The sequence below is a fragment of the Strongylocentrotus purpuratus genome, unplaced genomic scaffold, assembly GCF_000002235.5.
Source record: "Strongylocentrotus purpuratus isolate Spur 01 unplaced genomic scaffold, Spur_5.0 spur5_scaffold_1, whole genome shotgun sequence".
Taxonomy (NCBI): domain Eukaryota; kingdom Metazoa; phylum Echinodermata; class Echinoidea; order Camarodonta; family Strongylocentrotidae; genus Strongylocentrotus; species Strongylocentrotus purpuratus.
Window position 1 is genome coordinate 3,215,917 of NW_022145594.1, and position 13,496 is coordinate 3,229,412.

General features: G+C 37.9%; 1 protein-coding gene across 1 annotated transcript; it reads right to left on the minus strand.

Annotated features, from left to right (window-relative positions):
- Nucleotides 1-4,299: 4,299 nt before the first annotated feature.
- On the minus strand, nucleotides 4,300-9,554 carry LOC105440342 (NACHT, LRR and PYD domains-containing protein 3-like). The gene is made up of 4 exons (XM_030977786.1): nucleotides 9,264-9,554; nucleotides 7,290-8,261; nucleotides 6,562-6,878; nucleotides 4,300-4,305 (listed from the first exon to the last, which is right to left on the minus strand). Exons 1-4 carry the CDS (start codon nucleotides 9,538-9,540, stop codon nucleotides 4,300-4,302), a joined length of 1,572 nt encoding a protein of 523 aa, XP_030833646.1. The 5' UTR covers nucleotides 9,541-9,554.
- Between the last annotated feature and the right edge of the window lie 3,942 nt (nucleotides 9,555-13,496).

The following is a 13,496-nucleotide window of genomic DNA, read 5'->3' on the forward strand; positions in this document are numbered from 1 at the left end:
ATCATTAATATCTTGATAATCAGACAGGCGATCGGCTTGTAAAAGTCATGGAGTTCCTAGCTGACCTAAAGGTTTATAATTATCATTGCAGCATGAGCTAAATCAAGGATTATTTCTAAAGGATCTAAGACAAAGTTACTGGATCTCTTTAATCTCGTTAATGTTATGGAATGAGAGGAAATTTGAGGAGTTTTGTATCAACCAAGTAGTCGATCAATAGGCGGTGTCACAGGAAAAATCCCAACCAATCTTGAATAAACCAGATTTTAGAAATCTATTTTTTGCATTTACATCGGTGACAGACTGGTGACAGACAGGCTACGAATAATCCGGATAACTAAAATCTGGATTTTTAATGGGCCATTGCGCACGCGCCGTTTAGGTACATAAGCATTGTGACATCACATGTTCAATCAAAAGTAATGCGCAATTAATGCGTCTCATTAAATCCGCCCTAATTTAATTGTGCGCAGGTTATGATAGCACGTATGCCAGCCAATCATTAAGTCAGACCTTACACTCACCTTAAAGGAGATTATTCCAACATTGGTGTCAGACAGAAAAAAAACTTAAAAATCCCTTGAAAAATCCTTTCAAGGGAGAATTACCTTGCTTCATTAGAGTATTTTTCAAGGGACTTTTTAAGGGATTTTTTAAGGGTTAATTGATGACAGACGGCCAGTTAAGAGGGTAACTGAAATCCGGATTTTTGGCCTCTGTGTGACACCGCCTAATAAGTTGTGAATGATGAAAACAAATTATGGAAATAGAGATAGCTGTGTGTAAATGTTTTACCCTATTTTCAAAGCTCCGCGGGCCGCACAGAAAGAGCTCAATGTACATGGTACCCACAGGCAAGCGAGAGCGAGAACACGTACATTGTACGTGGTCTGCAGTCAAGTGGTTAAAGGGACTTGGTAACAATGTGCAGATGAGATAAAATGGTGCTAACGTAGTGATTCCACTGCTAGATGTACAATTAAAGATAAACTGATCTGATCAATTCCTGAATTCTCCCAACTATATTATTATAATTTAATTAAATTTAGGTCAATATAAATCGTCACAAAGCAATGAATTGGCTCTCCAAATATACCATTCCAAACATTAATATGTGGAACGATTGTTTAAAGCCTGTTTGGTGTCTTATTTTCATGGAAAATTGGGTGGGAAAATTCAAAATTTGGTTGGGAAAATTTACTGTTAGAGGGTGTTGCACAGTGACGACTTCAGAGAAAACCATAAATACTTAGTTGAGAGTTTTTTTCAGGATTTTTGGCATGTCAGGGGGTTAGTACGGTAGAAGGAATATAATAACTAACATTTGCTTTAAAAAATACGCTATTTTTCCATCAATCTTCAACAATGTAATACAGAGTCACTTTAATGAGATATAGGAAGGAAAAGGAGAGAGAGGGCGTGCAGGAATACATGTACATTCTACTTAAAACAAAAATCAAGGCAAGACCAATAAAGAGTGAATTCATGGTCTCATCAAATAATCCAGTATTGAAACATCATTATGATGAGAGAAGATGGGGAGAAGAGGTAGAGAAAAAAAGACATAGAGAGGGAGTGACAGATAGAGAGGGAGAGACAGAGATACAGAGAGACAGAGAGAGAAAGGACGAAGGTATAGAAGAAAATTGTTTAAAAGTTTTAACAGGAATACTTGACAATTCATTACATAGTGCAGGCAAGAGAAGTAACAATAAAACCGATGGTTATCACAACAAAATCGAACTAGAGTATTTCTACCTTCATGAGGAATTCAATAAGTTATTATTCATGGAGGATGGATTAGTTTTTAATATTCTATACTTTTAAGTTAATGTTAAATCAATGAAACCAATTAAGTGGCATCAACAAATCTTCTACCTTTCTTCTAGATTAATTCAAGCATTTCAAATATATGTCTAACTGATCATAAACATATCCTTAATCTGGGAGTGCCATGTTTAATTTGGATTAAAGAATTCAAACAAAAAAAATCAGTTCATGGTTTGACAAAATCAATGTCAGTAGTGATCCCGTGGACAAAATCAATTATTTGGAGTGTACATGGCGCCCCACAGCACATAGTTAGAAGTAGAAAGGGACATGGAAATGTTGACATCTAGTGTGGTGATCTTTGTTGAGCTAGTATGCTTAATTATTTCTTTTATAATTGACCTAGGAAAAGGATTGGTGAAATCAAAATTGATTGATGTGTAAAATTGTCACTTATGGCATTTTTTCCTAACCCCGGCATTTTAACTCTAATATCTTAACCTCTCACACTTTTACACCAAATAAATTGTCCTTGGTAGTTGCCAGGGAGGGGGGTAAATTGTCCAAGGGGTACAATGTAGCTGTCCAGATACAGTCTATGGAAAAGATTTAAATTGTGCAAACCCTGCTACCCAGGGATACTAGTAATATACTGCTCTGTAGTTATCTCATTACTGTTTATCTTTAAATTGCATTTTGTGTTAAGTGATGTAAAATTTAACATCTTCCATTTTGTAAATTCCATAGAGGGGCAGAAATCGACTAACAAATACATGTGCTTTTTTCTGGAAGTTCATAAGTTGACCTTTGTTACCTTGACCTTTGACCTATTTACTCCAAAATCTGATGAGATTCTCTTCCTATAGTGATACATACTATCATTAAGTTTAAAGGTCATATCTCAAGGGCCGTGTTCTAGAGATATCCCTTTAATGAGAAAGTGGGTCGGACGCACAGACAGCATGCACCAGAGTGAGAGCACCTTGCTTCGAGAGGAAACATCTGATTTAACTCATGCACCTGATTCCTGCCATTGCTGATTTGTGATGTGCTGGTCAAACATAACCCCTAAATTTCTGGCTCAAGGCACAGGATTAATGTGGCATTCACCGACATATACACTAGATAGGGAGGGATCTTGACGAAACTTAGATGTGAAATGGATAACTTCAGTTTTTGAATCATTCAAAGACAATTTGTTTTTCATTGCCCAAATCTTCATTTTAGTTATGCAGGCTTTTAACCTCTCTAATGATTCTTCACATTCACTATGCTTGAACACGATATACAATTTGCGTGTAATCTGCATAAAGCATTACATTTACACCATGAGATGTTACGATATCTTCCATTGGCTCTGTGTACATTGTTGAAGGCAAGGGGCCCGATGACGGATCCTTGTGGAACCCCATGTTTATCATGGTAGGATTGCGAAGAGGCATTTTTTATCATAACATGCTTTCTGTTTTCAAGGTATGAGGAAAACCATCGAAGTGCCCTTCCCCTGATTTAAATGTAGGATTCCATTTTTTCAAGCAGCAGATCATGGTCAATCGTATCAAATGCTGCGCTAAAATCTAGCAGCACCAGTTCCGCTTCCTACTAACTGATGATGTGCACCTAGCAGGCAGCCCTTTAGTATTTCTCAGAGTTTTGTTATATTTTTTGGTTCATGATCACGTCCAATAGTTTGTGTAGTAATCAGTGTCATCAATGCATAGTGTAGACCTTGCAGGACTGACTTTTAAGGATTTAGTGAAGTAATATCCCTGCATTTAAAAGTGTAAGTTTTTCACCTTGTTTGGACTGGATCTATGTATATGCTATAATCTTTGAGAAGATATATTCTTCTGTCAAAAGAACCAGCATTATTCAAGAAACAGGTTAGTTTGAAATCGTCTGACCAGTACGTTGCAGACCACCTTATGTGTGTCTGCATCAGAAACAGATTTAGTTTTTAAACATCTGTCACATCTGGCCACTGAAGAAGAGTGTGACACTAACCTGTTTCTTTTCTTCTCTTCATTTTGTTTTTTGTTTTTTTGTGGACAAGTCATTGCGCTCCGCCTGCCGGATGGAGTGTTTTTTAGGCCATTTTTGGGGTTGTTCACATTGTGTCAAAAGAACCACCATATATGAGATATTGAAAGGAATTACAGAAAAGTAAAATGTACATTAGAAAAAGGAAGAGATGGTAATGGAATTAACTTAACTTAAAACTCAAACATATATCACAATTGTGGATGAACTGCTCACCTTTGATTCTTTTCCTTTCCTTGCAAGTGTTTCAAAAAAACAATGATGGAATGCGGCATCATAAAGAAAAACTTCCTTCAAGGATGGCACGGAGCATATCATCTCTGCCACATCAAGTGACATAGTACGTCCACAATTTCTCAAAATATTGAGCTTAACCTGGATAAAATGACAAAGTGATTACTGATGAGATTGAGATGCAGAATACAGATGTTCACTTGGATGTAAGCCATACATGAGTAACCTACATGAGCGGTTGCCCTAAATTTGCTGCTAGAACTACAGAGAGTAAGAGGGAAAAGGAAATAACCAAAGGTACAGGCTGAAGAGCTATTGCCATGACATTTCATATCAAATTCCTATTTTTGCAAAAGTAGGAATATCTTATCTTAGTTTACCATGTAAAGTCTAAGAACAGGTTTCAAAGGAGATTAATTAATTCCACACCATCTGGTGCCTCGATCATATCTTAATCATTTATAAATTTTAATAGGAATACCATCACTAAATTAAAAGGGGGGATACAGAGAAAAAATTTAGGCTGGCAAAGGAGAAAAGAAGAAAAAATGTTGATACCCCGGCATGAGCACAGTTGTATGTATTCAATCTTACCAAGGGAGAGTGAAGCAGAGGATGAATTAAAATCAAAATTAATAATGTACATTTATGTTAAGAGTTGCAATTTCAATAACACCAATTTTACATTGGGCCAAGAATATCAAACAGATTCCTTTGTTGACCTCTGTTTACCATGTTTGCTCCTGTTAAACATTCATAAACCAACAATTGCGATTTCAATTAGGCAAGAGATATTTTTTTTTGAAGGGATGAAAATGGGCAAACTATTGATGAAGTTTCCTGTCCCCAAATTTTATCTCATCTAAAAGGTATAGATGCAATGTGTATGCATGTGCCAGTACATACTACATAATAACGTAATTTAATTGAGTCAATGCCTAATATATCAATTTGCACGTTCTGAATTTTTTCTTATTCCTCTTCCACCCAAATCACATTTGTTTTGCATGCAGCTAGTGCTTGTTATTCCTAATTAGGTCCTTTCTCTATCCCAATTCCTTTCAGATTTTGTATGCATATGCTTTACCATCTCACCGTCTGCACTAGCTGCTGAACTTCGTCCAGGCGCCATTTTGACTGTTTCGGGACCGTTTACATGCCTTTCTTTCAGCCTACCTATCTCCCCTATTCTAGATGCTACAGACTTCTAAAAACATACTCTAAATAGTGCAAGAGTTGCTCTTAATCTTAAATATACAATTGGTCCTTCAAAATGCAATCTTCATACTCTAAATATAAGGCCGAAATTCAACAATCGCTTAAGTTCTTTAAATATTGACCATTGAAAAAGAAAAATTACCTTAACTTTGTCATATCAATCTCTTTCTGTCTGAAATATGTACAGCATCTTTATCTTTGCATTGCACATACCGGTATACATCTATTTCTCCTGAATTTTACACATCAATAGTCATGCATGATATGAATTACATCTGACAATGGATGTTTATGGGGCCATAGCTCCATCATGCCTAAATTTATCAGTACCCTTTTTTGGATCTAGATACTTAAAGATATACACTTTTCAGCAACAACAACAAATAAATTCATCCTACCACTGACCAACTTTGCGAAAAATTGCTCTCGAAAACCATACTTTTCAGGATAATTCCATAAAAACTTCAACATACACTGTACATCTATTTGCAAACTTTATACCTAGGTCTATGAAACTTAACAGACATGTGTAATCGTGTATCAAACTACTTGACAACCGAATGCCAACTTTGGTAAAATTTCATGACGTCGATCATCACTAGGTTAATTTTTAAAATGTTGAATTTGCTATGCATCACATACATGTACAATGCGTGACATGCTTGTAGTACCTTAGTGTGCATGACAATGGGTTAAAATGACCACAATGGAATAGCTTTTCAAATGGTTCCATACACAGTATATGTTCACTCAGTAAATTTTGAGTAGATCGATATTGGAAGCAGGTCACAATTCGGATTACGCAGGTTTTCTGCCCAACTGTAACACGTATCGGCTATGACGTCAATTTTATTCTGGATGGCCAAACTCAGGGCATGTCTCATAGCCCAATTTTGAAAACCTGTCATCCGGACGTTTTAGATGCCTTTTTATATCCTGCATTACGATGTATCGCTCTATATGCGTCATGTATTGGTACGTTAGGATGCAAGGCCATATACATGTAGGCTAAAGCATATGGAAAACCATAGGTGCGTAATGACATGTGCCTTAAGTGTACATTGTACAAAGGATCATCTAATTGCTTTATTTATCTCCTCAAAGAAATAGAAATACGGGCATGAATGCATGCATGCATATCATCACCAATTGCAGTTCTAGTTTAACAATATTACCGTTTAAACCTCTTTGATGCACCCTTCCATAATTATATTCTTTTATGGTAAGAAAATTGCAAAAAGACGTAATGTAAGAAAATGGATGAACTAATTTTGTTTATCAAACTATGATCAAACTTACCACATGTGGTCCAATGAATGCATAACCAGCTACAGCGTGTGCTGTCATGTCCCTGGATATGACCAGCTTAATCTCCTCTGATGAAACACTGTCCCTCACCAAGGCTGCTACATCTGGGTCCTGACTCTCAAAGGCTACATCAACAATGAAAGGTAACTCTTTACCAAATGAATCCCTGTTTAATCCCTGAAGCATAGACTTCATTACATGGGTTGCAATACTTTTGTTCTGTGACACAGTGAAGTACAAGAGATACCTAAACTCCCCCTTCCTTGGAAGCACTACTTGCTCAATCAGCCTGTTGAATTCATTACGATCTGATTCATACAGGGAAGCAAGATGGACTCCAGCCATGTACTCCTGAAACAGTTTGTGAGGGAAGAAGACTGGCAATTGCACATAAGAATTCCCCTTATGTATGTCCGTGCTAGTGGTAATTCTGTCCTCCTGAGACAAAATCCCAACCCTACAGGCAGTGTCCTTGGATTCTGGGCATATTTCGAAATCATCTTCACCAAAAACCAAGGTATTTTCTAGCAAACCGTTGAGGGCCTGTTTGGCAATTGGTCCAAGGAGCTCATCAATTTGTTTCAAAGAGGCAAGAAGTGAGGGGCTGCCTACTTTCTTCACCTCTTTCTGAGCATAATGTTCTTTTAGAAAGGCAATCATTGTTTTGAATATTTGAGAAAAAGTTTTCAGTGATTTCATTTCCTTTAGTTTTTGCTCACCAAGTTCTTTCCACATAAGACACAACATGGCTACATATATAGGATAGTGGGCCATGTTTTCAGATATGACATCATTCTCATGGGTGAACTGGATTAGCTGATTTGCTTTATCCTCATTCTTTGGAAAGTATTTGTGAATGTAAACTGACAAATTCTCTCTGTTGAAACCCTGAACACGAATGAATGTGTAGAGCTTCATTAGATCACCATCTGATCTAATCTCTACTGCTCTCCATGGGCGAGTGGTAACCAAGACAGGGCAAGAGGCAAGTTGATCGGAACAAAGAATATCTACAAGTCCAATATCACCAGTCTCAGATGAGCTTCCACATGCCTCTGAAGAGTTGACACTTGGCTGTGATGGCTGAAGTTGCATTTGATCAGTAGACCGTGACCGTGATTTTGACTTCATGATTTTGCCACTGACTTCGTCTAGCCCATCGAGTGCGATGAATACCTTGTCAGGATTTGACTGGATATACTCAGTAATCTGGGAAGCCGTTGTTGGATTGTTCTTGGCCAGATAAGACTTTGCAATTTTGCCAATATTGTGTTGCTTAAACTCACGTAGTGGAACAATCAAGACCCACACAAAGTGACTGAAATACATCCCTTCAATCCAGTCCCAGGCAATCTTTGCACAAAATGTACTTTTTCCAGCCCCTGCCTCTCCCTGAACCATGATCCGTTTGGGGAACTCTCCATTGACTTTGAGATCAAGGATATCATTGTAATCTAGCATTTGTTTCTCTGTCCCATGTTCTTCTAGTAAGACGAGATTAGTATACATGTCTTGAAACTGCACAGTGGAAGCAGGATTGAGAGGATCAGCTCTGATCTTACAGACAGTTGACCTGTACTTGAACTTGAAATCATTTGCACACCGCTCAACCAGTTCAGGAGAAAGTGGTTTGGTCTGAAATCCAGCAGAAGGATGGTTGGTATGTGATTCGAGCAGTCTTGATGGCCCTCCTAAAAATAAACAGATAATGCATATTGACATGACTACACATATATATATATATTTTGATACATCTGAAAGGATTTTAAAGGCATAAGGCTAAAAGTGTGACCTACAACTAGGTGCATACACTCATGCAAAGACACAAAGTCCTACATGTTCGTCTGAATTTGTATGAAGTCAATTATTCATCCGTGGGCAGATGCATTATTATCATAATGAAATGACGCAAAAGAATATAATTTGTTTGTAGAACATGTACACATAAAGAAAGCTGACAAACGTTGAATTCTGCTGTCTCTCAAAGTGCTTGTAGAGAAAATATATAGGATTAACAAATTTAAATTAGTAAATTATGTTAAAAAATACACGGGGCCTGATAAAATTTGACACTTGAGTAAATTGTGGCAAATGTATAGAACACAGAGCATCACTCACTTTCTCTATGTTAAAAACTGACTTCACTTTTATGCATGGTTTTCTTTTGTTGTAGCAAGAATAGGGCTGGGAATTTCAGGTATAGTTTTAATTCGGGTACCCGCTTAAACTTCGGGCTTTAGAATAAGAGAAAAATATTTATTTTGTCATTAGTAAATTATTGGATTTTTTTTTTTTTTAAGAAGATTTTTCTAGAAAGCCGTTTTATTATTCCAACATTGTTTTTTAGTCTTTTTTTAATCCTGTGTGAATCTAAATGGCGGCTTGAATGTTCTCTTTCTACTTTTACCCCAGATTTTGACATTAAGAGGCATGATATCAGCACTAATAAAAGCAAACATGGATGAAAATAATGTCAATTGTTAGAATGTACCGATCTGAGCCGAGGTACGCATGTGTTTATTGTTTTTGTTGATAAATGAAGTCACTTCAATTTTAAGGGGCATCTTTTTCATTGCCATCCATTTTTGGGAAATGGGTATCTCATTTTTTGACCCGGGACCCAAGGCTCTTGGGCGGGACCCTGGTACCCGGTTTTTAGTCCCAGCAATAAGCAAGAATTAGTGTCTGTTTACCTGTGCTGTTTGGAATAAGAGGCTCGTTGAGTAATCCGTCTGATAGGCCACCCAAGTCAACCTCTCGTAGTTTGTCTGCCAAGAGCTGCCGCTTGTTTGAGTGTGGAGGTTGCTGCTTGACATTCCAGTTCATAAAGACATCCATCAAGGCATCTTTGAAGTTCTTCAAATTCTCAATCAGGATTACCTTTAGCTGAGCATGGGAGAACCCTAGGGATATCCCTACATTGTAGTAGTAAGAAGGATCAATATCCTGGGCCAGCTTCAGGAACTCCATTTCACTGACAGTACTGTAAAATGAATAATAAATCAATTGGGTATGATATAGAGAGCATTCTACTGGCTGAGAAGCTATCATGTGACACTCAAAAAAATTGTATTACGTGCTTGAGCGTGCAATAAAACAACATGGGGGACTGCAGAATATATTGCCTGTGAGATCAACATTTGAAACATATTGCCACAAATTGCAGGTGAGGGCAGTATTGTTCTGGCAATTCCCCCAAAAGTAGAGTTTGGCAGTAAATACAATAATGGTGATGACAGTCATAATAATAATAAGAAGAAAACTAAATTACTAATACTTCTGATGATAATAATGATAATGACATTTACATTATTATTACTAGAATTGATAAGATGATGATGATGATGATGATTATAATTATTGTCATTATTATTATCATTACTATTTTTACTTCTACTAATATACAACCACGGCTTCTACTACTACTACTACTACTATTATCATTATTATGATTATCTGTATGCATATTTTGTTTTCACTTATAAAGAAAAAGTTGAGTTCTGGGAAAGGTGAAAATAATTTGTGAGCCTTTTCATTCTGTTTACGGTATGTTAGTGTGGAAGAGCATCGTAGAAATAATGTTCCTTGCCCTCATATTCAAAATATGACAATTAATTTGTTGTGGACCACACTTTCATGCTACATGTTTGTGTAGTCCTATATACACATTTCTGTGTCCAGTACAGTGCATGTGACTTTTAGCAAGACTGGGCAAAATAATAATGTTGACGACTACATGCATGATCAACCTTTCAAATCACTTCAACAATGTTTCTTTTGCAATGCAATCGCGTGACCAGAACTAAACTTTATTGTTAACCCCTAAAGGTTACTACATACTACTAGTATATATGAGCTTACTCTGAATCATCGGGTCATCATTTCGGGTTCACGTTGCCCTCCATTTCGTGAAAAAATGCCCCTTTATTCACAAAATGTTGGGGATAATGTTGTGAAATAAACCCCTCTCATCTACAAATGGTCTGGTCCAATTTACCAGACACTTTGTGAAAACCCTACAGCAAATCTACTAAAGTAAACATCGCATCCTGAACATGCATATTCACATGGTCTTTTGTTTCATGAAAGGTCGTGTAACGCAATAACCCAACCGGACGCAATAACCCAACCGGACGCGATGACCCGATTATTCAAAGCCAGTATATGCATACATGTACCTTTCTGCAGCGTTAGGACCTGGATTGGTTTCAACATCACCAGATCTCATCAAGAGGAACAGGAGCAGATAGAGAAGATAGAATCCATCCATGGTGTAAGATGTCCTTCTCACTCGACAGAAATGTAGTCCTCTTGAAAATGGTGATATGACACGGGCAACAATATCTGAAAACAATATTTAAAAATATAGACATTACGTATAAAAAACAGATGGAATAACTATCCTTCAGAGTTTCAAGTCACTACATCTATTTAATAATAGTTAAAGATTTTGGGGGCTTTCAACGCCACAAACTTTTTCGCCCACGCCTCCTGAAACCCGTCCTTTGGAAGGAATGGCTGAGACCAGCCAAGAAGATGTGCCTTGCAGGGTTACTATACAAGAAATGCTGTATTTGGGCAGAAAAACAATGATTTTGTGATTTTTTTTTTGGTGTAGTCGCCAATCAGGGCACCCAGGTTTCTTTCCCAGCACACAATGAGCGTCATCATGTACAGCACAATAGAGATCCTGGGAGTACAGTCAAGGCTCCTTGGCCCAGCAGTGGCAAGAAGAGGCACAGGAATGGAATCAATTTAATAGATAATCTTTGTTAAGTGCCTCGTTACAAATTATTTCATTCACCCACCCATTACAAATAATTTTATTTCAATAGTCAGGATGTGAATTACATGTAGGTAGGACAAACATTATTTCTTGTCCTAACTAAACATGGAATAGACCTAGGGTCTACATGCAATTTGCATTCTGACTATCACTATGAACATGACGGACAAAGAAAGCGGACAAAATTTACAGTTCCTCATTCTACCTTCAACAATTGCTGTGGTAGACAAAGGAACATCCCTTCACTGCTATTAAGTAAAAGTAAGTAGCACAGGTACATGTGACACCTGTTCTACACATTTTACATAATTAAGCCTGAAGGGATGTTCCTTTGTGTAGAATGAGGAACTATAGGGTCTATATTTTGTCCGCTTTCTTTGTCCGCCATGCATAGTGTATTGAAATACAATTATTTGTAACAGGTGAATGAAATGCTTCTAACAAAGATTTATGCATTAAATTTGCTTCCATTTAGGCCTAATACGAACAAATTGAGAAATTCTAAAAATAGATATTTGATGACGTCGTCACACTTCACCACTCTTTATATACTACAGTACAACACAAGGAACAAGGTCAGTATAGATCTAGATCTATAGACTTTTTTCTAGATCTATGTAGATCAATGTACAGGAGAGTCACAACCCTTGCACGTTAAGAACCCATTGCACTATTCGTATAAGAGTAGGGGGAAACCCCGGTGTAATGGTCCACCCCGGCCCCCCCCCCCCCCCCCCCTTGAAGTTAGACCTGGAAGCTTGGCAGCTGAAGACGGCTTTCTTCCAGAAGCTTTGGTATTCAAGGTATATTCATACCCCAACCAGGCCGAGTATACGGCATCTGCAAGAATCTTCAGTATTGAAGGAGGCAGATTATCTTGAAGAAGAAGAAGAAGAATGTAGATCTAAATACAGTCACTAACCTTGTTTCACTTCAGTTTGATTATGTTTACAAAGGCAGCATTTCGTCGACAGACTTCAATCTAAATCTACTACAACTGAAGAAAGATCCTAAAATTTACTAAGATCAATCACTGAATCAAACTCGAAAGCTAAGCGAGGTGGCGTGGCAGTACGTACAGGACGTGTGCATGTGCACATATCTGGCAGAAAAATGGCGACTGTACAGTTCCGTGGGTCACTGAGCGCGCGAATGAATGAGGGGAATCCCCGGTTCTTTTCAGCAATGTTGTTGTTGTTGTTGGGATTTAGATGGCGCTCTTCAATCTTGACAGATTATCTGCGCATGTTCATCTTTTCGAACTTGATCTCATGGCTCACTTTTACTGATTGGGGGGAGGGGGGGGGGGGGGGGGGGGGCCGGGGTCTGTCTTTCCAGACTTCTGTTTTCGAGTCATGACTAATTGGCTCACCTGTCTCAGCGAAGTGCTACTGTGCAAGATTTCCCTTCACCATTAGTCGTGCATTTTAATCATAAGGATGTAGGTTCTAATCCTTATGATTTTAATACTGATGATATTCAAACATTTCAATTTCAACAACAACAACAACAACAACAACTTTTCAGCAAGATATATTCTACGCATGCGCAGGTACACATCTATATAATAGTGTAGACAGTTCAGTTCAGTCTTCAGCTAGTGTGGTGTGGAACAATGCTGTACATCACAATTATCATAATATTATTATTGTTGATCTGGTATATATATGACCTACAAAAATTCTCCTTCATCAGAGCACTTCATCTGCACCGTCTCATAGGCTAGCTTTCCTTTTGTCTTTTCCTTTTTTTTTACACAATTAGCTATAGATTGAAATCGGTCATTAGTAAGATAGTTTTCAGGGTCTCCAATAATGATTGTTGTCATGTCAGTGGCGGATCCAGGGGGCGATTCGGCCATGCACTCCTTTTCGGCGGCCTGGAAAAGGGGGAAGAGAGCGACGGAAATAAAAAAAAATAGAAAAGAATTAGGTTAAGAGGAGAAGAGATGAAAATGAAAGAGAGGTAGAGAGAGTAAGAGAGACACAGAGAGAGATACAGAGAGATATATACTAGAGAGAGATCGAGAGAGAGGCAACGTATTGCATGGATACAGGGGCGGCGATTTCTTTTCATGACCGGGGGGGGGGGGGGGACGAGATGCGAGGAACGAGGGAGGAGTGACGTAATGAGTCAAAAC